General features: G+C 36.7%; 2 protein-coding genes and 1 pseudogene across 2 annotated transcripts; all 3 read left to right on the top strand.

Annotated features, from left to right (window-relative positions):
- The first annotated feature begins 127 nt into the window (after positions 1-127).
- On the top strand, positions 128-8,185 carry LOC107769739 (putative F-box/LRR-repeat/kelch-repeat protein At1g11620). The gene is made up of 2 exons (XM_016588979.2): positions 128-1,481; positions 7,992-8,185. The coding sequence occupies exons 1-2, from the start codon at positions 133-135 to the stop codon at positions 8,014-8,016; spliced, it is 1,374 nt and encodes a 457-aa protein (XP_016444465.2). The 5' UTR covers positions 128-132; the 3' UTR covers positions 8,017-8,185.
- Positions 8,186-16,780: 8,595 nt separating this feature from the next.
- LOC142175232 (F-box protein CPR1-like) lies at positions 16,781-18,310 on the top strand (annotated as a pseudogene).
- A 666-nt stretch (positions 18,311-18,976) lies between these two features.
- Positions 18,977-20,055, top strand: LOC142177932 (uncharacterized). The gene is made up of 3 exons (XM_075247006.1): positions 18,977-19,124; positions 19,250-19,677; positions 19,864-20,055. Exons 1-3 carry the CDS (start codon positions 18,977-18,979, stop codon positions 20,053-20,055), a joined length of 768 nt encoding a protein of 255 aa, XP_075103107.1.
- Positions 20,056-27,917: the final 7,862 nt, after the last annotated feature.

The following is a 27,917-nucleotide window of genomic DNA, read 5'->3' as shown; positions in this document are numbered from 1 at the left end:
TGCTGCTCAGAAGTGTTTTTCAAACTAATTAGTCACACACAAACTGTTTCTCACCAAAAAACACTTTTGAAAGAAAGTCCTTTGCAAAATAAGCTGATTTTTGCGGCTAGACCAAACCGGGTATAAGTGTATATGATCCGAAAATGTTATTTTGACTTTAAACCCTCAAAACCCACCGAATTTGGCTCTTCTTTGTCGATTTCACTAAACTTCATCGTCTTCAACCTCCGGCGACTTCCAAGCAAAGAGATGGCGCCAGCTAAAGGCAAAGGAAATGTGAAGAAGAAAGGAAAAGGGAGCTCCAAAATTACAAAGAGCAGAGCTCCAGAATCAACATCCGACTCGTATTTCCCAAGAGAAATCATCTCTAACATCCTTTCCCGTCTCCCTGTTAATATCCTTTTACGATTCAGGTGCGTCTGCAAGCAATGGCGAAATCTCATTTGGAAACCCAACTTTATCGCCGCCCATTTCAGCCACTACTCTGCTCTGCAGCGCAGCGGTTCATCCATTCTTATAGGCACCCGCCATTACGAGTCCTCTCATCATGTACTCTCACTATATACTCCCCCGCCTGAGCCTGAATCATCATCATCAATTGTCGAACTAGACAGCCCTTTTCCTTGCTTCTTTCCCCATATGTACATTGTGGGTCCTTGCAATGGCATTGTGTGCCTTTTTCAGCCACCTTGGGGTGACTTGATTACCCTTTGGAATCCAGCTATGAGGCAGTCTAGGATGGTGAAGCTTTCTGAAAGCGAACCTATTATGGGAGTGCACTGTTGGGCATCCATTGGATTGGCTTTTGATCCCCAAGAAAATGATTTTTTGGTCTTGAGAATCTTTACTGCCGTGCCAACATCTACAGTCCCGAACCATGTGGAAATGTGGTCAACCAAGAGTTTTGGATGGAAGAAACTGAAAAGTGAGGTGGTTTTCCATATTCCTGGGCATACTAGTAACGTGAACGTTAAAGGGGTGCCTTATTGGTTTGCTACTGTCACTGATGAATTTGGGTGGCGGCCGGTGTTGGTGCGCTTTGATGTGGGTAAAAAAGTATTTGAGAAGTTACCAATGCTAGGAACCGGAGAAAGAAATAAGAAGCATCAACAACTTGTGGTCTTGGGCGATTCTCTTGGTAAGTTTACCTTTGATGAAAGAGACGAATCCCATTTTGATGTTTGGGTAATGGATGATGAAGATGGCTGGACTAAAAAATACAATGTTGGACCGATACACGGGTTAGAGAGAACTATGGGCTGTTTGAGGAATGGTGACATTGTAGCTAAGAACAAAGAAGAAGAAGTGTTCTTGTTTGATCCCGTGACTTGTTCAGTTAAGGCAAACTTGAGCATTGATAGTTCTAAGAATGGTGCATATATGATTTTCGACTATTCAGAGAGCCTAATGCTGATCGGAGGGATGCTACCAGTTAAGAAGCAAAATGCTCGAGATAAATTGGCACGAAAAAAACTCACAAGGTTTGGATATCAAGTTATCATTATACTATAGTTTATGTTACTATATTCTTGCTTTGTACTGATTGTCAACTTCCACTGTTAGATGTTGTCATTTCTTCAGAGGTTTTCTTATCTTATGTGCACATGCATGTATGTGGTGTACAGGCACTTGGTGAACTAAGCACATTTACTTTGAGGTGTTGATATACTATGTGAACTAACTCTATTGTTTACTTTAGTTAATTCTGCGCAATTGGTTGAGATGCTTGTGCGTTGCTGCTATTTATAGCTTCTTTCCATAGCATAGGTCCAAAGTCCCACCACATGTAATTGTGGGTTTTAATAATCGAGATGCGTACAAGTTTGGATGAATGCACAAGTTAAGAAAACATTGGTCCAAATTGTTCTATTTATCTTGCGGAAGAGTCTTGATGTTTAATAAAAGGATAAACATATATTGAGAAGTGCATTCCCTGGTCTTGGCGCCTTTTGCTTTTGAGCTGGGATCTATAATGACAAACTGAAGTATTAAAGAAGAATAAATGGAACCTTGAATTCAACAATAGATCTTTTGTCAAGTAGTGATAGCATATCAATCTGCAGCAACTGTCTTTTACATTTTTAGTGAGGGAAACGTAGAAAATCTCTAATCTTTGATACCTGAACCGTGTCTGCTTATCTTCTTGTTTTTGGAAGCAGTTCTGGTTACTTTTCGGAGTGAGTGGAAAGGGGACACAATTCTTTTCCCCTTTATTTAATAGCAAGATACTCGCTGATATCCATTTGAAGACATCATGAATATTTGGAAGAGCTACTCTCCTTGAATGCCCCCTTTTTTACCTCCCTCTTTTCTGATGAAAGTATTAGAATTTTTGTTGCCTTTGCACAAGTGCTCGTTTCCTCCTCGGTTAATTTGTCTAACAATTTTTTATCAATGAATTGAGTTGTCATGATTTTGGCATCTGTTGACATATATTACATACCGTTTAGTGTGGAGCATGTGTGAGTTGGACTGCAAGAAAGGTCCTTCTAGTGTAAGAAAGGTGCTTCTACTAAGAAATTCAGAAGAGAGATACAAAGTGTTTGATGGAGTAGAATTTTTTTTTTTGTTCGGATGGGTTGGACATTTTCTTCCCTTCAGATATCCTTGGCGTACTTATATCTAGTTAGTGTTTATGACTGGGTGCTATTCGTAAAGAAACATGCTTTCTCATAGGACTTCTAAAGAACATTTTTGTCCTTCGGATATTGTTGGAGTACTTCTTATATTCTAGTTACAATTGATGTTATTTCTAAAGAAACTTGCTTTCTTATAGGATTTCTAGTGAACATTTTAGTTCTTCGGATATTCTTAGTCTACTTCTAATTTTCCGGTTACTATTGTTGCGGAAGCCAAATGTATATAGTGTGAATAAGTCACAACTACTATACCAAAAATTATGACAGCCACCAAATAATAAATAAGAAAATAAAACAACAATAAAGGAAACACCAGAATTTACGAGGTTCGGCTAATTTTGCCTACTCCTCGGACACAACCAATATTTTATTCCACTCCAAAAATACAAGTGAAATAATACTAAAGAGAGAAGATACAAATGCCTTAAACAGATGAGAAGGCAAATGAGAGGTGTGTTTAAATCCTAAACATTAGGCCTTCTTTTATAGGGGAAAATCCCCCCAAAATTCAAGAGCCCACCGATGTGGGACAAATTTGCCAAACTTCAACAAATCTCCACCTTGGCAAAATTCCACATCTTCAATTTTCTCTCAATAACAAATTTTGATTGTGTCTTCATCTTTAATCTTCAGTTTTCAACAATGTTGATCAAATCCAAACAATGTTGAAACTTGACCGCAGTCACCACCTTTGTCAGCATATCAGCAGGATTCTCTGTAGTATGAATTTTCTTCATCGTGACTCCACCTTCTTCTATGATTTCTCGTACGAAATGATACCGAACATCAATATGTTTCGTCCTTGCATGATACACTTGGTTCTTCGCTAATTGAATAGCACTTTGACTATCACAAAAAATTGTGATACCTTTTTGTTCAACACCAAGCTCCTTTAGCAATCCTTGAAGCCAAATTGCCTCTTTCACAGCCTCTGTAATAGCCATGTACTCTGCCTCTGTTGTAGACAAAGCAACTGTTGGCTGCAAAGTAGACTTCCAACTAACTGGTGCCTTTGCAAAAGTAAACACATAATTAGTAGTTGATCTTCGTTTGTCCAGATCACCCGCAAAATCTGAGTCACAATATCCAACTACAGACTGATTGTCTTCCTGCTCAAAAACTAACCCGACATCTACAGTATTATGAATATACCGTAGAATCCACTTCACAGCTTGCCAATGCTCCTTCCTGGATTGTGCATATATCTGCTAATAACTCCAACAGCTTGTGAAATGTCAGGCCTTGTGCAAACCATTGCATACATCAAGCTACCAACAACATTTGCGTATGGTACCTTTGACATATACTCTCGTTCAGCTTCATCCATTGGCGACATAGTAATACTTAGCTTAAAATGGGGAGCAAGTGGAGTACTAACTGGCTTAGTCTTGTCATCTATGCCAAAACGTTGTAGTACTCTCTTCAAATATTCTTTCTGAGATAAACAGAGTTTCTTTGAACGTCTATCTCTAATTATCTCCATGCCAAGAATTTTCTTTGCCTCACCCAGATCTTTCATCTTGAACTCCTTCTTCAGTTGAATCTTCAACTTATCAATTTCTTCCGAATTCTTGGAAGCTATCAACATATCATCAACATATAGGAGAAAATATACAAAGGAACCATCTTTAAGCTTGTGCAAATACACACAATGATCGTATTTGCTTCTCTTGTACCCTTGCCGCAACATAAACTCGTCAAATCGCTTGTACCATTGTCTAGAAGATTGTTTCAATCCGTACAACGATTTTTCAAGTTTGCACACCATATTTTCTTTTCCAGCAACTTTGAATCCTTCTGGCTGAGTCATGTAGATTTCCTCCTCCAAGTTTCCATGTAAAAACGCAGTTTTTACATCCATCTGAACTAGTTCCAAATCCAATTGTGCTACCAAAGCCAACATAATTCTAATGGAGGAATGTTTTACAACTGGAGAAAACACTTCATTGTAATCAATTCCCTCCTTTTGAGCATATCCTTTGGCCACCAATCTTGCTTTGTAGCGAACATCTACTTGGTTAGGAAATCCTTCTTTCTTTGCAAATACCCATTTGCACCCAATTGCTTTCTTTCCCTTCGGGAGATTAGCCAATCTCCATGTATGATTCTGATGAAGGGACTGTATTTCATCATTCATGGCAATCCTCCACTTATCTTCTTCTGAACTTTGGACAGCATCTTTATAAGTGGTAGGAACATCATCAGCTACAATTGAGGTTGCACAAGCAACTGTCTCTATAAGACGAACAAGTTTCGTTATTGTTCTTTTTGGCCTGCTGGTTGCTATTGATTCAAGTTGTTGTTGAGGTTCCTGAGTTGGAATCTCCTCTACTGGCTCTCCTTCCAGAGGGTAATCTTCATTTGTTTCCTCCTCTGCTTCTTGTGTAGGAAAAATAAATTTTCCCTCAAACTCCACCTACTTAGAAACACCTTTATTTTGTTTGGTATCTTCTGTTACCTTATTTACCATAGCAGATTCATCAAAGGTAACATCCCTGCTAAATATTACTTTCTTTGTCATAGGACACCATAAGCGATATCCTTTGACTCCAGAAGTAATTCCCATAAAAATAGCCTTCTTTGCCCTTGGATCCAATTTTGACTCCGTCACATGATAATATGCAGTTGAGCCAAACACGTGCAAAGAGTTATAATCTACAACAGGTTTTCCATACCATTTTTCAAATGGTGTCTTTGTCATCAATAGCAGCAGATGGTAGACGATTAATGAGGTGGCATGCATATGTAATTGCCTCAGCCCAAAATTCTTTGCCCAAGCCAGCATTGGACAACATACACCGTACCTTCTCCAGCAAGGTCCGGTTCATACGTTCTGCCACTCCATTTTGTTATGGTGTATGTCTAACAGTGAAGTGTCGGACGATGCCATCATTTTCACAGACCTTATTGAAATGATCATTTTTGTATTCACCTCCATTGTCTGTGCGAATACACTTGATCCTCTTGCCTGTTTGATTCTCCACCATCGTCTTTCATTTGAGAAAAATTCCCAACACTTCATCTTTGCTCTTCATTGTATACACCCATACTCTTCGGGAAAAATCATCAACAAAGGTTACAAAATAGTGCTTCCCACCCAATGAAGGTGTTTTGGAAGGACCCCAAACATCTGAGTGTACATAATCCAAAATGCCTTTAGTATTATGGATCGCTGTACCATTTAACCCTTGTCTGTTTCCCTTTAACACAATGCTCACAAAACTCCAAGTTGCAAGCCTTTACTCCTTTTAACAATCCTTGATCTGATAGAGTTTTCAAGGATTTTCCTCCAGCATGTCCCAAGCGCATGTGCCATAGCTTGGTTGCTTCTGCTTCTTTGTCATCACTGGATGTCACTGTCGCTGTCCCAATAACTGTACTGCCACGATAGCGGTACATATTATTATTCTTCCGATTAGCCTTCATTACCACTAGTGCACCAGAGCATACTCTCATCACTCCATTTTCTGCAATGATTTTGAACCCTTTTGATTCTAGGGCTCCCACAAAGATGAGATTCTTCTTCAAATCCGGTACATATCGAACATCTGTTAATGTTCTGATCATTCCATCATGGTTCCTTAATCGTATTGAACCAATGCCATATGAGGTAAGAGGGCTGTTATCCGCTGTGTGGATGACTCCATATTCTCCTTCTTGAAATTCCACAAACCAGTCCTTGTTGAGACACATATGATGGCTACAAGCCGAGTCCATCAACCATATGTCTGATGATGTTAATGACTCTGTTGTAACTAATGAGAAGTCTGAATCATCACAATCAGCTACATTTGAATCCATAATGGCCTTTCGATTGTTATGTTTGGCCTTATTCTTCAACTTCGGACAGTCTTTCTTCCAGTGCCCCTTTTCTCGACAAAAGGCACATTCATCTTTGCTGGGTCTGGATCTTGACTTGGATCTTCCCTTCTTTGTCCTCATTTGACTTTGAGGACGACCCCTCACAAATAGTGCTTCTCCTTCTCCGCCCTTCTGTTTTTCTCGCTTTCTTTGTTCATAACTGTACAAAGCCGAGCAAACTTCTCTGAGAGAAATTTCGTCATTTCCATGGAGTAGAGTAGTTTCAAGGTGCTCGTACTCATCAGGAAGTGACGCCAACAACATTAAGGCCAAGTCACCATCATCATAAGTTGTATCCATATTTTGCAAATCTGTGACCAACTTATTGAAACTGGTGATATGTTCATTCATCGTGGTACCAGGAACATAAGTGAAGTGAAACAGTCTCTTCTTCATGTACAATTTATTTTGACTATTTTTCTTCAAAAATTTATCCTCCAGTGCTTTCCATAATTTACTTGCAGAAGTTTCCTTTGTGTATGGATATTTCTGCTCTCTAGCAAGGTAGGATCGAATGGTACCGCAAGCAACACGGTTGATAATTCTCCAATCTTCTTCTCCAATAACATCTGGTTTCTTTTCTTCAATGGCCAGATCTAGCCCTTGTTGAAAAAGGACATCTAGAACCTCGCCTTGCCACATCCCAAAATGTCCGGACCCGTCAAATATTTCTACCGCAAATTTCGCATTTGACACAATTCTTGTCATAAGCGAAGATGCCAATGATGACGTATTGTTGACACTTGATGTAGATTCTTCTTGTTTATTGTCTCCCATCTTTGACACAAATATTATTTAATAGCTGACGACACAAATCAAGATTATTTCCTTTCTGGTGTGGAAGATCAGACTAAGCTGCAACCACAGAGCATACTCAGACAGAACCTTGACTCAGTTACCAAGATAAATCTTTTCTGATGTGGAAGATCAGACTATGCTGCAACCACAGAGCATACTTAGACGGTACCTTGGCTCTGATACCAATTGTTGCGAAAGCCAAATGTATATAGTGTGAATAAGTCACAACTACTATACCAAAAATTATGACAGTCACCAAATAATAAATAAGACAATAAACAACAATAAAGGAAACACCAGAATTTACGAGGTTCGGCTAATTTTGCCTACTCCTCGGACACAACCAATATTTTATTCCACTCCAAAAATACAAGTGAAATAATACTAAAGAGAGAAGATACAAATGCCTTAAACAGATGAGAAGGCAAATGAGAGGTGTGTTTAAATCCTAAACATTAGGCCTTCTTTTATAGGGGGAAAATCCCCCCAAAATTCAAGAGCCCACCGATGTGGGACAAATTTGCCAAACTTCAACAAGTATTTATGCTATTACTAAAGAAACATGCTTTCTTGTAGGATTTTCTACCTTTTGCATACATCTTGTATGTTGGATTTTCTCACTACTTCAATAAAATTTAACTCGTATAAAGATATTTTGAGAAACTTGTGAACTTTTTTTTTTGGATGATGTAGGGCTTGCGTTGACTTCATGCTGTGACAACCCTCAGCATCTGAACTTGGCTATCCATCTTGCACAGAAGAGACCCTGTTTGCCCATTTTTTGCTCACCTCAGAGATGGCATGAAAAACCTTTCGACGTCTTTTTAGTTGGGAGATGGCATGTATCCAATTTCCGGTCTGTTTACAACCCTGTGATGTTTGTATTAGAAGGGTCTAATTCTGATAATCTAACTTAACTAATTTCTGTCGCTCGTTGCACTTATCAAGTGTTACTTTATTCATCTATGGTGTATTCATGTTTGTGGTGTAATACTTTTTGAGCTCCTTTCCCAACATAACATCTCTCATTGTGTTCCCTTTAAGTTGTTCTCTTTGGTTCGTAGTTATTTGCATGCATGTGAACTGGTCTGACTATGATCAAAGATTTTTGCTGCTTGTAATTTAATCGTGTCAGGCAATGTTAGCTTGCGCTTATCCTAGCATTTCTTAAGTTAATTCTACCAGTATTTCTAAACCTGGTTGAGAAGAATGGAAAAAGGGAACAGGAAATGTCTGATGAGAATGGAGCCTATCATTCAATTTTGTGATTGTGCCGCTGAGTCGCTGACGCATGATTTGAACACTGGAAACCAAATTTTGAAATGTTGCACTGAATTAAGACAATTAGACAAATTTACGTTTTAGTAATTATAAATATTGAGGCAAGTTCTACTAATATTTCCAATCTCACGGTATATAATCAATCTAAGCACATTCTTAAATTCCTTTTTCCCAAGTTCAATTCAAGGAAATATATATATATATATATATATATATATATATATATATATATATATATATATATATATATATATATATATATATATATATATATATATATATATATATATATATATATATATATATATATATATATATATATATATATGAGGGTCATTGACCCGGTGACGTGGCAGGCCTTGATGAATAGGGATTGTTTTTGTCTTTTTTCACAATTTTTTGGAGTTTTCTCTAATTTATTCTCATTTACCTAAGACAAAAACCACGGTTAATTTATTAGTAAAATCCAAATGTTTCCTCTTCTTTTCACTGCCAGTCGTAACCCTACAATTTTTAACAAGGCCTTTCTTCTAAGGATAATTCAAAATGTTGATCCCTCTTCTCTCTCTATTATGAAGAAAAAAAGGTTGTTTCTATTTTGTTTCATATATTTCTTTCTTCTAAGTTCGAACGATCCTTTTCTTTTGACTCCAATCTTTGGAAATCCATCTACCCCACTGTCAGAATTGCAGCACCCGTCATCTGAATCGGAATTCAAAAGTTCCCATTTAAGTTGGTAAATTAAGAAGAAGAAGAAGAAGAAGAAAAGCCTGATAGCTTTTTTGTTTTTTTAAAATCTATCAAATACAAAAAGTTAATTTCTTCTAAAATTTCTGACCCGAAATGTCTCTTTCAAACCTGATATTCTTTTACTTTCTTCTCTCTTGATATTGGATTGTGTTTCCGGTATATGTCCTCTCCAAAGGTTCAAAATTTGGGTAACTTGGCTTCACTTTCTTGCTGATTCGACCACAAAGTGAAAGAGACTCGTCCTATTCCAGGAAAAGATCAACCACTATTATCATTTGTTGGTAATGTCTTCCTTCTCCCTTTCTCTTCTAAGTTACTTTTTATATCAAGATCTACTTCTACTTAATTACTGTGCCTACTATCTGAATCTTTTCACTGAGACACTAACATAAACTTACAAATTTGGTAAGTTTCTAGACCAATATTAGCTATCTTAATGATAAATATTTTATTGTTAAAATATATTCACACCCGACGTTTGTACCATCTCAGTAAATTTATAATATGTTTCTTTACATAATCGTTAGCACTTAATTATATCCAATCAATACGGTTTTTTAGATGGAAAATAGACAAAACACATTAATTTGCTGATTCTTTTGCCCATTTCTTTTATTTTCCTTAGTGGTAAATGAGAAATGATATTGATTTGTGTCAAAGTTTTACAACGAAAGCAACAAGGTAGACTGGTGCCCTGCTCTTTTCATTGAGTTTGCCCTTCATTTGGTTAATTCCATAAAAGTTGATATAGTTTTTTTGGTTTGGATTATATTAGTATCATGTAGCTAATCATACGTATTAGTCAATTAGGAAACCCAAAATAAGTGTTTTAACTTTTTTCGTGGCTGAATTTTGACAATTATGATTGAAAAGCTTGAAACTTTACTCGCCAAATTTGATAACTTTTTCTAACAGTTTATATGTTGGTTGTATATACAAATTTATATGCTCTTCAAACGAAAATACGTTATGTGCTTATTTTTCAACTTTTGAAGTCTTTCCCATCTCTGTTTCCCATCTCTCTCATATATATATATAGATAGAGAGAGAGGTGACGTGACACCTCTTCTAAGCCAGGATCTCTATTTATTTTATTCTCAAATATTTGCCTTTGTTCTATTTTTAGGATGTATTAATTTATTATTTAAAAGAAGAAAAACTAATTTGATATGACTTCTCTAAATAGTTTTGTCCAATCTAAATAAGTAATATACGTACATTCTTCCTCCCCTTAAACTCATTCATAACATAATTACTTCCATATTTATTCGTTTTTATTTCCCATTATTTTGGTTAGTTTTTAATGTGTTCTTTTGTAGTTCAAGTCTATTGCTTGACTTTTGAGGTTTTGGTTGTAATATATAGGAATTTTAGAAGTTTCAATTTTTCATCACTTCCCAACATGATCAAAGGGGCATGAGAGTCTGGTAAAGGGCACTTGGTAATAGCTTTTTGTTTTCTCTATTGGTTGGTATATATTTTTTGCTTCTTCTTACATTTCTTTGTTAGCATTAAAATATTTATACCTGTCAATCATTACATATTTGTGAATGGATCTTTCCTAAGATATCTTTACAGAGTTTCTTGCTTTTTTAGGTATTCTAATTACGAGTTTATGTTTTGAAAAAGAACAATATTCTAGCTTCCATCTTTGGTATGATTCTGCGTTTTCCGAACTTTCTTTGGTCTGGTGTCACTCTAATATTTGTTTTTTCTCTTTGATTATTTATTCTTTGTATTTATAGTTCAAGTTGTGTTACTTTATAGGAATGTGGTTTATACGTATTAGAATTTGACACGATCATTATTATGCTATTCAGATTGGTACAACTTTTTCATACTTGATTGGTGTTTATTTCATGTGTCTCTGTATTAATATTTTTTTTTTACTTTTTATATCAGGTTTTGGCAGAGTAAAGAGTCCAAGCATGTGGACTCCGGTGAAAACTTTGAGCATTGCATTTTTTCGTTCTATCTGATTTCACAGTGTTTATTTTGAGAGTGGAATTAGCTTTTGGCACAGTATGAGTTCAACCATATAGATTCAGGTGAAACTTTTATATCTTCTTCTTCCTTCCCATTTGAATTTCCAATATTTTCTTGACAGTGTTATTTGCAAGAGACAGACTGAAAAAAGAAAAACTTAGATAATCAAATTACTATATATAATTGTTGAATAGATTGAAAGCACCACCAGTTAAGAATTATAGTCCTCTTTCCCTTTCTTTCTTAAGGCAAAAATTCAAGTAGTGACTAATTATAGAGAAGTTGGATAAATAAAGAAAAAATTGAAAGAAAGAGACGAAGTGGCGGGGAGGGGAGAGGGGTGGGTGAGAAAGGACCCAAATCGGGTTTAAAAGATAATTGATCAGATACTTAGAATGGGAGAAGGAATTGGTTTCTTATGATCTGCAGAAGCAGTATAGAAGCCTTTGTAGACACGTAGCAAAATATATTTTTCAGTCTATTTCTCAAGTTATGTCACCATCATCAAATAACCAACCATTTTATTTATTTATTTATCTCTTTTGGATTTCCTCTGGACATGATTTTGTTCTAATCTATGTTTGTTTCCTCACTTTGTTAAAGGTGTTTCGAGTTTGTTTTGGCAGTAGTAGTGACATTGTTAATATGTCTACATTTAGTCATCTATTTAATGGCATGGAAGCTTTCTCTCTAATCATACATCTCATAGGTTTTATGTTAGTTTACTTGGCATAGTTTTAGACCTCTGTCGAACTTGTGCTCTGTTCATAGCGAGTGAGAAAAATTATTAGTAGCTCCATTTTATATATAAGACTTATATTAGTTCCATGTTAAAAATGAGTTGAACCTAAAAGTTGAGGATTTCAAAGGAAAAAACCCCGAGTATGATATCTTTTAGCTTCATGATTCCTTTGCTTGCTTTAATTTTTTATCCAATTTGTACAGTCTTGATAAGTTTATTCAAGTACAAAAGGTACACCTTTAATATTCTGATAAGGTTTTTCCTAAATTGGATATGCTGATTGAGAACTCCTTCCTGCTAATTTTTCTCTATCTTATTAATTTGGAGTTGAATGTTCTGCACTCAATATTGATGTATAGAAGATCTCTTGGTTTTCTACTTGATATTTCGAGATGGATATAAAGCATATCTATATTGCAATCTTGCATGTATGATGCTACTGCAACTTACTAATGATACAACTATTATTTTTATGCAGGGTTACATCTGAACATTCAAATAATAACCCTCCAAAGCAACAATAATAGTTGCTAATGTGACAACAACAACAACAACAACCCAATATAATCTTACAAGTGGGGTCTGGGGAGAGTAATATGTACGCAGACCTTTCCCCTCCCCTGAGGGGCAGAGAGGCTATTTTCAGGAGACCCTCGGCTCAAGAAAGCGACAAGAGACGATATATTAGTACTATAAATAGACTCATAATAAAATAACATAAAATAACATAACATAACATAAAATAAAAATAACAGCAATATAAGAAATATAGGAAGTACGAAAAAGATGGAAGATATAATAATATCCAGCAGATAAAGCCCTGCATCAGTAGCTGACCAGTAGCATCCTAAGACTAACTCCTAACTGGCTAGTCTCACTCTAGTGCGCTGTAGAAATACTCACAACTTCCCCTAGCCTACAACCTTAATGTTCGACCTTCACAATTATCGTGAAAATGGTAATAACAATTAAATTTGTTGATACGACTCTAAAAATACGTGATCTATTTTTATGCTAGTTGTTAAGCAGACCACAGCCAGTCGTTCACACCTCCTCATCGGTGTCTCAGTGCTCCTCCTCTGAATGTGCCCGAACCATCTGAGTCTTGCTTCCCGCATCTTGTCCTCCATGGGGGTCACGCCCACCTTCTCTCGAATATCTTCATTCCTAATCTTATCCATCCTTATATGCCCGCACAACAGTTACTAAGGTGAGACATGACCAAATGAGGAATAGTCCTGTAGACTATAAAGAATTTATAAAAAGTTTGACAAGAAAACGATAAAGTCTTGTATAACTTTTGTTAAAGAAAATTCATATATATTGCAATTGAAACAAACTCGAATTATATTGAAGTGAGGAAGATGTTGTGAAAAGCTTATAATCATCCCACGATCCAAACAAAGGGGTACCATCTTTTTTTTTTTTAAAAATCAATTTAGTATATCATTCTTTAATTAACACTCTCAAAAAGAATATGTAATTTTTATGATTTCTATTTGTGATAAACGTTCAACTCATTGAGCAAGAGGAAAAAATTTGTCGCTCTTATATTCGTTGCAAGTGCATTACCTCCTTTTGTCACTTTTATTAGAGAGATGTTTGAGAGATTATACAACAAGCACTAAGATTTCATTTGTGCTATACTTGATTGTTCAGTGTATACTTCCTCAAATGATCATGGTATGATAGTGACTTAATTAATTCTCTCAGTCAAAATTTTAGTTGTCTTTCAAGTGGTTGCTTCCATTTCAAGTGTATGTTTCAATTAGTTTAACTATAGATATCTTTTACCAAGTCTATCATATAGAAGATGATTAAGCCTCGATTTTTTATTTATCATTTTACTTAAAACTTATATGTTCTATCTCCACTTTATTATCAAAATGATATATTTCATAAATTTAAATGTCTGTTACAATCGCGCGAAGCGCAAGTAAATTAACTAGTTAAATATATAATTGAATGATCGTGATATTTAGACGGAGTTAAGTATATTGATGCAATAAAGTTAAAATTTAGTAACAACCAGTGAAATTATCCCCTATAAAACAATATTTCAATATAATCTAAAATTTCATATAAATATACAAGTTTGCAAAAGTTTAATGGCTAAATACTCGTGAGAAAAGTTTTAAAAAGGAAAGAACTAATTAAATACTTATCCAACTATCCTGTCTTATGAAAATGATGAAGTCCTAAAACGATCTAATAACCGTTCAAAGCAAAACAAAAAAACTTGCAATTTTCATCCGAGATGATGCCATACAGGCAGGTGATTGCCGTGTCAACAATTTTGGGCCCAAAACACAAATAGGTGGAAGAGAATGTACTACTTGTCCGCAAATTTAAGGCAAATATTGCAGGTGTAACATTAATGTAACGACTTCCTTATCATAATCTTTTCTTTGGCTATCGTATAGATACATACCTATTTATATTTTTTTTCACCTCTAGCATCCACAAATTATTTTCACAATATAATTATCTGGTCTAATTTTTATTTTTAAATCTATTAAACAAGTTTTCAACATGCGAAAAAGCAACAACGAGCGAATAATTATGTAGTAATCTATATTATATTAAAAGCATGCAATCCTTAACTTAAAAGTTAAATTACTAAAATGTCCTTCTAAATTATTCAAATACCTTACTTTATAAACAATAAAAAAACTGATGCATAAAAGGTGGTGTCGATTCGAATTACTTTAAGTCTAACTAATCTCTAAAAGGTGTGTTGAACGGTTGGCATCCTTTAGAAGTTGAAGCATCTTTTCTTTTAAGTCTGCTTGGTCCAATTGAGTCATAATGAATTAATGATTGGGAAGGTCTATAGAGTAACGCTGATTTGGACACGATAGGCAAACCATTCAAATAGCTTACAAACTGATGAATATACTTACTAATTTTATTTTTCCAAGAGGTAAGTCTTTCATTTCCTTTTAGTTTCTTAGTTCTCTTTTATGCATAATTTTGGTCATTCTCCTATTTTTTTCATCACTAGCTGAATGACAGTTTTGGTTTTTAAAACTTCTGTTAGAATTTATAGCAAATTTGTCTGTATCTTGCTTTTAATCTTGCATGACTATACGTGTTAACAATTTCTTCTATGTTCGTATTTTTTTTCCACATTTTTGATTAAATTACTATTATTTCTAAGGGCATTTATAGTGGTTGGCTAATCATTCAAAGTTTAAAATCCAATATATATCGGCCATTCGTTCTATGAGATTACTATTCTAATTGTTGTTCAGCCAATTCATGAAGTCATTCGTTCTATGAGATTACTATTCTAATTGTTGTTCAGCCAATTCATAAAATTTTCAAGTCACCATCAAGAATTTGATTTAACTTTATTTGTTTCTTTATTACTCTGATTTCATTCTAGAGTTAATTTCTTGTAATAATCAAATGCTACAACATTTGTTTTCAATTTGTGAAGTTTATAACTAAACCAAGCCTTATAATTATGAACTGAATTTGTCTAAATGCTACTCTAGGATTTCTATGTAGTTTGAATATTATAATATTGCTATATTTCTAGAGATAACAAATTCGTTAGCAGAAGGACGTTCTTGTGCTTTTTTTTCTCTAGAAGACATTTCTCCGCAAGGTTGCATACTATTTCTATGGGTTGCACCTATTGATATCCATTTTTTAGTGTATGCGGGAGAATTTCATACTTTTCACATCTCTACCATATTTATTATATTATGCAAAGAAGATCCTTAGGCAAGTCTGTTTTATTATTTCATGTAACCCCATGTATCCTTTGTATATTTAGTACTCTACTGATTTATAAGAGAGACAAGGTTCCTATTGATGTAGAGCTCTCCCCGTCAAATGGCTAAAATACTGCACCTGTCCAACAACTTTGCCAGAGTGCACTCACAGACTACGCATTCTATAAAGAGCAAATAAAGAGAATTTATGCGTCTTCCTATTTGGCCCAATCAGGATTGAAACGGATTGACATCATGTAACATGAGTACTATTTGTTAGAATAGTCATAGCTTTATGTTGCAACATGCAACCAATTATACAGTCACAAGAAATAACTTTCTATTTGAAAAAAATATATTTTTTATGGTAATTAATACTGGTGCATCATATATATATCTCAACGAAATTTGCGTAGGAGCAGCCTTTCAACTATAAAAATTGCCTTGCCAGGTCAATGTCAGCTAGGAATTTACTCAAGGATGTTTAAATTTTAAAAAAAAGTGAAAAATATTCTCCGAGAAAGAGCGTTCAATATATGTTATATACCTCTATAATTTAATATTTTACATATATATTTTCTGACGACTGACCACCCTTTATAACATGTAGCTTCGCTCATGTGCCAGATAAAGCCAGGATTTGAAACTTATGAGTTCGATAGTTTAATTCATTTAAGTTATTGAGTTCTAAATTAATAATTTTTTTATACTCAATAAATTTGTAAAAACAAATACAGAGTTTAAATCAAAGCTATTGCGTGCTAGCTCCGCTCATGCTTGCCAAGACTCATGATGTTGATGCAACCGCTTTTGAGGAAGAAAGAAAATTTGCAAAGATACGAAGGAAAGATGACAAAAAAGAAAAAATTAGTTATCTTTCTTGATACTAAAATAAATTATAAACTAAATTGATATCTAAAGTTGTATTTGTCTGAAGAATATTATTGTTGGTGTGTCAATCTACAGGAGTCTTGTTGTGATGACCCGTCATCAATTGTAATAACAAATGTAGGAATAGAAAAAAGACAGGAATATTACATGACTAAAAAGGATATCACCACCTCTCAAAACTTGCCAATATTAGGCTGTCTGTCTGTCGATTTCATTTTATCGTCTTCTACCTACAGCGACTTCCGACCTAAGATGCCGCCAGCTAAAGGCAATGGGAAGAAGAAAGGGAAAGGGAGCTCCAAAACTACAAAGAGCAGAGCTCCAGCTGACCCAACGAAGTCCGACCTCTATTTCCCAAGAGAAATCATTTCTAACATCATTTCCCGTCTCCCTGTTAAGATCCTTTTACGGTTCAGGTGCGTATGCAAGCAATTGCGAAACCTCATTTCTAAGCCCAGCTTCATCGCCGCCCATTTCCGCCACTCCTCTGCTTTGCAGCGCAGCGGTTCATATCCATTCTTATACACACCCGCCAGTACGAGACCTCTGACCATGCACTCGCACTGTACAACCGGCGTGATGAATCAGTTGTCGAGCTGGACAACCCTTATCCTTGCTTCTTTCCCAATATGTTCATTGCGGGTCCTGTCAATGGCATTGTGTGCCTTTCTCAGCCACCTTGGGTTGATGTCATTACTCTTTGGAACCCAGCAATGAGTCAGTCTAGGATGGTGCCTCTTTCGGGGAACCAACCCGATAAGAGAGTGCACTGCTGGGTATCTATTGGATTGGCTTTTGATCCCCTAGAGAATGATTTCTTGATCTTGAGAATCTTTTGTGAGAGTGTCGCATTTACTAGGCCGAACCATGTCGAAATATGTTCAACCAAGCGTTTCAGATGGAAGAAGTTTTAAAATGAGCTGATTTTTGATATTGTTAGCTATACTTCCTTTGCAATCGTTAAAAGGGTGCCTTACTGGTTGGCTTTTATAACTGATGAATTTGGGATGCTTACAGTGTTGGTGCGCTTTGATGTGGGTAGAAAAGTTTTCCAGATTATACCATATCTAGAAACTGGTAAAAGGACTAAGCTAGATGTTGTGGTTGTGGAAAATTCTATTGGTATGTTAACCTGGGAGGAAAAAGACAAATCCTATATTGATGTTTGGGTAATGGATGAAGAAGATGGTTGGAGCAAGAAATGCAATGTTGGAATAACATTTGGTTTTGACAGAACATTGGGCTGTTTGAGGAATGGTGACATTGTAGTCGAGGATGAAAACGGGGTGCTGTTGTTTGATCCAGTGACTAGTTCAGTAAAGGCAAAATTCAGCATTGAGAATGCTAAGAAGGGTTCTTATGTGATTTTTGACTATTCGGAGAGCCTAGTTCTGATAGGAGGGATGCTACCAGTGAAGAAGCAAGATCCTAGAGATAAATTTGCACGCAAAAACCTCTTAAGGTTGGTAATTAAGACATCATTATACTATAGTTTAAGTTACTGTGTTCTTGCTTTGTGTTGATTGTCAACTCTGTTAGCATATGGGGGTTAAAGTGCACAAAATACAACTAGGAGTGTGCAAGCTAGCATAAAAAAGATAGTTAATTGACAGCTGTACATATGCTGTCATCTAAGTAGTGGAGAAGCTGTATATACAGCCTTGTATGTAACGAGAAAACTCAGATTTTAGAATACAATTTCAATTTCTCTTCTTCCTTCTCAATTCTCTCTCACAATCGAACATGGTATCGGAGCGGGCTTTAACTCCGATCTAGCTCCGGCGAGATTCAACTTTACGGCAGGAACACAGAGGCAAAATACAGAGCAAAGGAATACTGAAATTCTGAGCTCAATTTTCAGGGCAGCCATGGCAGAAAATGAAATCAGCTCACTCGATCATAATCATCCATTGTTTTTGCAAGCTTCAGATGCTCCTGGATTAGTCTTAATTCCGCTCAAGCTCACATGCCCAGAAAATTACGCACTGTGGAGCAGGGCGATGAAATTGGCACTCCGTGGAAAGGGCAAGCTTGGATTTGTGGATGGATCGTGTGTAAAAAGTATGTATAAAGGTGCATTAGCAGAGCAATGAGAAAAATGTAATGCAATTGTTCTATCGTGGATTGGTAGCACTGTTTCAAATGAGTTAATGCCTAGTATTGTCTATGCATCGAATGCAAAGAAGGTATGGGCTGACTTCCAGGAAAGGTTTGATAGGTCAAATTTAACTAGGATATATCATCTTTGAATTGCTATTGCGACCTTGAGACAAGGAACAGACTCGGTCACTAGCTATTACTCGAAGATGAAGGATCTATGGGATGAACTGGACGTCATAGCACCTTTGGCTTCATGTGACTGTGAGGAGTCTAGGCCTTCAGTGGAACTTCTGAAAAACATTCGTTTATTACAGTTTCTTATGGGATTGAACGAGAGCTATGGTAACATTCGAAGTAATGTCTTGGAAAAAAGGCCTGTAATTACAATGAATGAAGCCTATGCTATAGTTACACAAGAAGAAAGTCAAAGGACTCTTGGGTCACAGATACATTGAAAGATCCTCTTACAATGTTGGCAGGTAAAGGTCATGAATTCAAACCAAAAAGGTCAGGATTAATCTGTGATCACTGTGGTTACAAGGGCCATCTAAAGGAAAACTGCTACAAGATAGTGGGATATCCACCAGATTTCAAAAGCAAGAAGAAAGGGCAAAACTTAGGAGGCAAAACTTATGTGAACAGTGCAACTAGTGAAGAGAAACATGTGCCAATGCTCCCGACACAAGGAAATTTCTTCATTGAGGAGCAGTACAAACAACTGGTAAATCTATTGCAGAAGACTACCACAGATGAATGTTCCACTAATACTGTAGGTATCTTTACTTTAATGTCAAATGCAAGTGTTAGTGATCAAGTTTGGATAGTGGATTCAGGTGCTACTCACCATGTGACACATTGTAATGATGCCTTAAATAACCTTAGAAAATCAGATCATAAAGCAGATGGAGTATAGTTGCCTACAGGCAGTAGAGCAGAAATTACACATACAGAAAATGCAGTAGTTTTAGGGAATAAAACTATTGAGGGAGTACTGTATGTGCCGGACTTCAAATTCAACCTACTGTCAGTGTCTAAGCTCACTAGGCAATTATGTTGCTCAGTTGGATTTTATCCTGATTTTTGTATATTTTAGGATTTCTACAATGGCAAGGTGATGGGGATTGGTAGAGAGAATAATGGGTTGTACCTAATAAGAGAAAATTTGCCAACAGCAGCAATCAGTTTTTTGAAGGAACATGGAGAAACGACACTATGGCATCTAAGGCTTGGTCATGCATCAACCAAGGCAATGCAGCATATTTCAGAACTAAAGAATAAAATATAGACAAGAAGAGAAAACAACTGTGAAGTATGTCCCTTAGCAAGACAATGTCGATTACAATTTCCAACTAGTAGCACTAGATCAAGTAGTTGTTTTCAACTCGTACACATGGATGTTTGGGGACCTCATAAGGTACCTACATATGATAGAAAGCTTTATTTTGTCACAATAGTAGATGATTACAGCAGGTTTACTTGGGTATGCTTAATACAGTCTAAATGTGAAGTGGTTACTGTGATTAAAAACTTTCTTGCAATGATAAAGACTCAATTTGAAGCTGCTGTGAAAATTGTTAGATCAGATAATGGTACAGAGTTTTTCAACTCTCAATGTAATACTTTATTTGCTTCTCTGGGAATTATACACCACAGTAGTTGTCCATACACCCCACAACAAAATGGGGTGGCTGAACGAAAGCATAGGCATATATTGGAGGTTGCAAGGGCCTTGAAATTTCAAAGCTCAATTCCTAAGAGATTTTGGGGTAACTGTGTAAGAACAACAATATATTTGATAAATAAGCTACCTACCAGTATCTTGCAAGGAAAATCTCCTTATGAGCTATTGTTTGGAAAGTCAGCTAGAATAGATCACTTAAGGGTGTTTGGTTGCTTATGTTATGCAAGCAACTTACCTAAAGGTGATAAGTTTACAGCTAGAGCTAAGAAGGCTGTTCTCATTGGATCCTCAGAAACACAAAAAGGTTATAGGTTGTATGATTTAGAGAATAGAAATATTTTTGTTAGCAGAGATGTGATCTTTAGGGAGCAGAGTTTTCCTTTTGCAAGGATTGCTGATTCAGACTGTACAGAGGATCTATTTGCTTCACAACCTCCAGTTGTGGAATCACAAGCTCCTATAATTACAACTCCATCTCAGAACATACAAGTGCCAGTTAATGCAAATGGCACCACAGAGGTGGAGACTGCTGATATGGAGTTGGTCACAGACCATGCAGAATGTAGTGATAATTATGAAATATCAGATAATCTGGATTCAACCACAGTTCATGCAGAGTCCCATATACACCATGAGATCCCAGCAGATGTTTCAGCAAATGAGAATCCCTCTCCTATCATTTTGGAACCAGAAGCCCAGACAAGCATAGAAGAAGCAGGGTCAGAAGATGTTCACTCACAGCCACCATCTATAGTGGCACCTCCTAGGAAATCTGATCAACAAGGAAAGGGAAAACCTCCTATATGGCTTAAGGACTTCATCACTGAGGCCAAGACACATACAAATACTGTGTACTCTATCTCTAATGTCCTTTCATATGATCATCTATCTCCTACCTACCAGTCATTCCTCAATGTTTTTTCAGTTTTAACTGAACCACAATCCTACAAAGAAGCTGCAAATGATCCAAGGTGGATAGAAGCCATGGTTCAAGAAATCAGGGCACTTGAAGAGAACCATACCTTGGAAGTAGTTGATTTACCAGAAGGAAAGAAACCTATTGGTTCCAAATGAGTGTTTAAGATCAAGTATAAGTCATATGGTGAGATTGACAAGTTTAAGGCACGGTTGGTAGCTAAAGGATACACACAACAAGAAGGGCTAGACTATCATGAGACTTTTTCACCAGTTGCCAAAATGGTAACTGTGAGAACTGTCTTAAGTATAGCAGCCTCAAAGGGATGTAGCCTCTATCAAATGGATGTCAATAATGCATTCCTCCAAGGGGACCTTTATGAAGAAGTCTACATGGTTTTGCCACAGGGTTTTAAACGACAGGGGGAGAACAAAGTTTGCAGGTTGTTGAAGTCACTCTATGGGCTGAAACAGGCTTCAAGGCAATGGAATATTAAACTCACAGATGCCTTAGTGGGAGCAGGGTATCAACAAAGTGCATATGATCATTCTCTATTCCCCAAACAAACGGCACATGACATTGTGATTATATTGGTATATGTTGATGATCTCTTGATTACAGGCAATAATATCTCCTTAGTAGAAGAGGCCAAACACACATTGCATAACAGTTTTAAGGTCAAGGATTTGGGTGAGCTCAGATATTTTTTGGGGATTGAGGTGATGAGATCAAACCAGGGAGGGGATATTATTGAACCAACAAAAATATGCACTGGAACTAATCTCTTCCACAAGCTTGGCTGTTGCTAAACCTGCATCTACCCCTATTGAGCTAAATCAGAAATTGACCACTACAGAATATGACAAGCATGTTGGGCACAATGGTGATGAAGAGTTGCAAGATGTGGGGAGCTATCAAAGACTAGTAGGCCAGTTACTCTATTTAACCATTACACGGCCTGATATTTGTTTTGCTGTGCAAGTTCTTAGCCAATTCATGCAGCACCCCAAACAATCACATTTAACTGCAACACTTCGAGTGGTTAGGTACATTAAGGGGTTACCTGGACTTGGGATTTTCCTCAAGAAAGGTCCTATCACCCACCTTTATGCCTTCTGTGATTCAGATTGGGCAGCTTGCCCAAACACCCGAAGATCGATCACTGGATATGCTGTCAAGCTTGGAGATTCCTTATTGTCGTGGAAGTCAAAGAAGCAGCAGACAGTGAGTCGTAGCTCAACTGAAGCTGAATATAGAAGCCTTGCTGCAGTAACAACTGAAGTTACTTGGCTTGTTGGATTGCTGCAAGAATTGAGTATTGAAATACATCGGCCTATTGATGTCTATTGTGATAGTAAAACTGCACTTCAAATAGCAGCAAATCCCATTTTTCATGAACGAACAAAGCACATTGAGATAGATTGTCACTTTGTTCGAGAAAAAATCAAGTCTGGCTTGCTTGCTCCTCATCACATTTCGACCAAACTTCAGTTGGCTGATCTCTTGACAAAGGGACTTGGTGTTGCTCAACATTCCTTCCTTCTTTCCAAGTTTGGAGTGTTCGATGCTTTCCACCCTCTAGCTTGAGGGGGAGTATTAGCATATGGGGTTTAGATGCACAAAATACAACTAGTAGTGTGCAAGATAGGGAAAAAAAGAAAGTTAATTGACAGCTGTACATATGCTGTCATCTAAGTAGTAGAGAAGCTGTATATACAGCCTTGTATGTAACGAGAAAACTCAAATTTTAGAATACAATTTCAATTTCTCTTCTTCCTTCTCAATTCTCTCTCACAATCGAACAAACGCCCCACTTTTAGATGTTGTCGAATTGTCATTGCTTCAGAAGATTTCATATCTTATGTGCACATGTATATGTTGTACAGGCAGTTGGTGGACTAAGCACTCTGATTCTGATGTCTTATTTACTATATAAACAACTCTATTTTAATTTTGTGCAATTGGTTGAGATGCTTCTGCACTGCAGCTAATTTTAGCTTCTTTCAATAGCATTGGTAAGCCCCAACACATCTACTTGTGGGTTGTAATAAAACTGCTTTGTGAACTAGTCGAGATGCACACAAACTTGGATGAATACCACAAATATTATGAAAAAATTGGTCCAAGGAGTTCTATTGATCTCAGCCCGAATACCCAATCTTGTAACTGATAATTAGAATTCTTGGTTGCCTGACCCAAATTACCCTTTCTTGGACAAATAGTAATCTTCATAGGTCTGAAACTGCACCAGCAATGGCTGCTATAAATGATATTGATCATTCACCAGTTTCTAGTCACTCGAGTTGGAAAAGTTAAATTGTAGGACAAGGTATTGTAGGTATTGTGTTTTTGATTCTTTAGTGTATTGCATTGTTAATATATATACTATTGGTTAAGGTGATATAACTCCTGATAGTAAACTTACCAAGTTGTTTTCTATCTTGTTTGTGCTTGTGGGTTTTGGGGTTTATCGATATTTTTCTTACTAGGATGGTTAGTTATGTGCTTGGGTTGCAAGTAAATTATCTGTTGAAGATTATTAAAAGTGAGAGTTCACATGATCCTTGTTCTTATATTTCGCGATGTTAAGAAGTGGAGAATGATGATAAGAATGAAGGTGATGCTTGTCGCGGAAGCCAAATGTATATAGTGTGAATGAGTCACAATTACTATACCAAAAATTATGGCAACCACCGAATAATAAATAAGACAATAAAACAACAATAAAAGGAACACCAGAATTTACGAGGTTCGGCCAATTTTGCCTACTTCTTCTGACACAACCAATATTTTATTCCACTCCAAAAATATAAGTGAAATAATACTAAAGAGAGAAGATACAAATGCCTTAAGAAGATAAGAAGACAAATGAGAGGTGTGTTTAAATCCTAAACATTAGACCTTCTTTTATAAGGAGAAATTCTTCCCAAATTAAGTCTCCCACCGATGTGGGAGTTTGCCATTTTCAACAAATCTCCACCTTGGCAAATTTTCACATCTTCAATTTTCTCTCGGTAACAAATTTTGGTTGTGTCTTCATCTTCAGTCTTCAGTGTTCAACGTTGTTGATCAAATCCAAACAATATTGAAACTTGACCGCAGTCACCACTTTTGTCAGCATATCAGCAGGATTCTTTGTAATATGAATTTTCTTCACCGTGACTCCACCTTCTTCTATGATTTCTCGTACGAAATGATACCGAACATCAATGTGCTTCGTCCTTGCATGATAAACTTGGTTCTTCGCTAATTGAATAACACTTTGACTATCACAAAAAATTGTGATACTTTTTTGTTCAACACCAAACCTTTTTGCAACCCCTGAAGCCAAATTGCCTCTTTCACAGCCTCTGTAATAGCCATGTACTCCGCCTCTGTTGTAGACAAAGCAACTGTTGACTGAAAAGTAGACTTCCAACTAACTGGTGCCTTTGCAAAAGTAAACACATAACCAGTAGTTGATCTTCATTTGTCTAGATCACCCGCAAAATCTGAGTCACAATATTCAACTACAGACTGATTGCCTTCCTGCTCAAAAACTAACCCAACATCTACAGTATAGTGAATATACCGTAGAATCCACTTCACAGCTTGCCAATGCTCCATTCCTGGATTATGCATATATTTGCTAATAACTCCAACAACTTGTGAAATGTCAGGTCTCGTACAGACCATTGCATACATCAAGCTACCAACAACATTTGCATATGGTACCCTTGACATATACTCCTGTTCAGCTTCATCTTTTGGCGACATAGTAGTACTTAGCTTAAAATGGGGAGCAAGTGGAGTGATAACCGGCTTAGTCTTCTTATCTATGCCAAAACACTGCAGTACTCTCTTCAAATAGTCTTTCTGAGATAAACAGAGTTTCTTTGAACGTCTATCTCTTATTATCTCCATGCCAAGAAGTTTCTTTGCCTCACCTAGATCCTTCATCTCGAACTCCTTCTTCAGTTGAATCTTCAACTTATCAATTTCTTCCAAATTCTCGGAAGCTACCAACATATCATCAACATATAGGAGAAGATATACAAAAGAACCATCTTTAAGCTTGCACAAATACACACAATAATCGTATTTGCTTCTCTTGTACCTTTGCCGCAACATAAACTCGTCAAATCGCTTGTACCATTGTCTAGAAGATTGTTTCAATCTGTACAATAATTTTTCAAGTTTGCACACCATATTTTCTTTTCCAGCAACTTTGAATCCTTCTGGCCGAGTCATGTAGATTTCCTCCTCCAAGTTTCCATGTAAAATCGCAGTTTTTACATCCATTTGAACTAGTTCCAAATCCAACTGTGCTACCAAAGCCAACATAATTCTAATGGAGGAATGTTTTACAACTGAAGAAAACACTTCATTATAATCAATTCGCTCCTTTTGATCATATCCTTTGGCCACCAATCTTTCTTTGTAGCGAACATCTTCTTGGTTAGGAAATTCTTCTTTCTTTGCAAATACCCATTTGCACCCAATTGCTTTCTTTCCCTTCGGGAGATTGGCCAATCTCCATGTATGATTCTGATGAAGGGACTATATTTCATCATTCATGAAAATCCTCCACTTATCTTCTTCTAAACTTTGGACTGCGTCTTTATAAGTGGTAGGAACATCATCAGCTACAATTGAGGCGGCACAAGCAACCGTCTCTATAAGACGAATATGTTTTGTTATTGTCCTTTTTGGCCTGCTAGTTGCAATTGATTCAAGTTGTTGTTGAGGTTCTTGAGTTGGAATCTCCCTCTTTACTGGCTCTTATTCCAGAGGATAATCTTCATTTGTTTCCTCCTCTGCTTCTTGTGTAGGAAAAATAAATTTTTCCTCAAACTCCACCTGTTTAGAATCACCCTCATTTTGTTTTGTATCTTTTGTTACCTTATTTACCATAGCAGATTCATCAAAGGTAACATCCCTGCTGAATATTACTTTCTTTGTCATAGGACACCATAAGCGATATACTTTGACTCCAGAAGTAATCCCCATAAAAATAGCCTTCTTTGCCCTTGGATCCAATTTTGACTCTATCACATGATAATATGCAGTTGAGCCAAATATGTGCAAAGAGTCATAATCTACAGTAGGCTTTCCATACCATTTTCAAATGGTGTTTTGCCATCAATAGCAGCAGATGGTAGACGATTAATGAGGTGACATGCATATATAACTGCCTCAGCCCAAAATTCTTTGCCCAAACTAGCATTGGACAACATACACCGTATCTTCTCCATCAAGGTCCGGTTCATACGTTCTGCCACTCCATTCTGTTGTGGTGTATGTCTAACAGTGAAGTATCGGACGATGCCATCATTTTCACAAATCTTATTGAAATGATCATTTTTTTATTCACCTCCATTGTCCGTGCGAATACACTTGATCCTCCTGCCTGTTTTATTCTCCACCATCGTCTTCCATTTGAGAAAAATTCCCAACACTTCATCTTTGCTCTTCATTGTATACACCCACACTCTTCAGGGAAAATCATCAACAAAGGTTACAAAATAGTGCTTCCTACCCAATGAAGGTGTTTTGGAAGGACCCCAAACATCAGAGTGTACATATCCAAAATGCCTTTAGTATTATGGATCGCTGTACCAAATTTAACCCTTGTCTGTTTTCCTTTGACACAATGCTCGCAAAATTCCAAGTTGCAAGCCTTTACTCCTTTTAACAATTCTTGATCTGATAAAGTTTTCAAGGATTTTCCTCCAGCATGTCCCAAGCGCATGTGCCATAGCCTGGTTGCTTCTGTCTCTTTTTCGTCACTGGATGTTACTGTCGCTGTCCCAATAATTGTACTACCGTGATAACGGTACATGTTATTGTTCTTCCGATTGGCCTTCATTACCACTAATGCACCAGAGCATACTCTTATCACTCCATTTTCTGCAATAATTTTGAACCCTTTTGATTCTAGGGCTCCCACAGAGATGAGATTTTTCTTCAAACCCTGTACATATCGAACATCTATTAATGTTCTAATCATTCCATCATGGTTCCTTAATCGTATTGAACCAATTCCATATGAGGTAAGATGACTGTTATCCGCTGTATGGACGACTCCATATTCTCCTTCTTGAAAATCCACAAACTAGTCCCTGTTGGGACACATATGATAGCTACGAGTCGAGTCCATCAACCATATGTCTGATAATGTTGATGGCTCTGTTGTAACTAATGAGAAGTCTGAATCATCACCATCAGCTACATTTGAATCCATAATGGCTTTTCTATTATTATGTTTGGCCTTATTCTTCAACTTCGGACAGTCTTTCTTCTAGTGCCCCTTTTCTCGACAAAAGGCACATTCATCTTTGCTGGGTCTAGATCTCGACTTGGATCTTCCCTTCTTAGTCCTCGTTTGATTTTGAGGACGACCCCTCACAATTAGTGCTTCTCCTTCTCCGCCCTTCTGTTTTTCTCCCTTTCTTTGTTCATAGCTGTACAAAGCCGAACAAACTTCTCTGAGAGAAATTTCGTCATTTCCATGGAGTAGAGTAGTTTCAAGGTGCTCGTACTCATTAGGAAGTGACCCCAACAACATCAA

This window comes from Nicotiana tabacum, chromosome 3 (assembly GCF_000715075.1).
Source record: "Nicotiana tabacum cultivar K326 chromosome 3, ASM71507v2, whole genome shotgun sequence".
Classification (NCBI taxonomy): domain Eukaryota; kingdom Viridiplantae; phylum Streptophyta; class Magnoliopsida; order Solanales; family Solanaceae; genus Nicotiana; species Nicotiana tabacum.
This window is presented reverse-complemented; position numbering and strand designations above follow the sequence as displayed.

Coding starts and splice junctions, on each gene's coding strand:
- LOC107769739 (XM_016588979.2), top strand. CDS start 133: ATGATCCGAAAATGTTATTTTGACTTTAAACCCTCAAAACCCACCGAA. Junction 1,482..7,991: donor GCACGAAAAAAACTCACAAG/GTTTGGATATCA, acceptor TGGATGATGTAG/GGCTTGCGTTGACTTCATGC.
- LOC142177932 (XM_075247006.1), top strand. CDS start 18,977: ATGAAGGATCTATGGGATGAACTGGACGTCATAGCACCTTTGGCTTCA. Junction 19,125..19,249: donor GAGCTATGGTAACATTCGAA/GTAATGTCTTGG, acceptor CAATGTTGGCAG/GTAAAGGTCATGAATTCAAA. Junction 19,678..19,863: donor CAGATCATAAAGCAGATGGA/GTATAGTTGCCT, acceptor TGTATATTTTAG/GATTTCTACAATGGCAAGGT.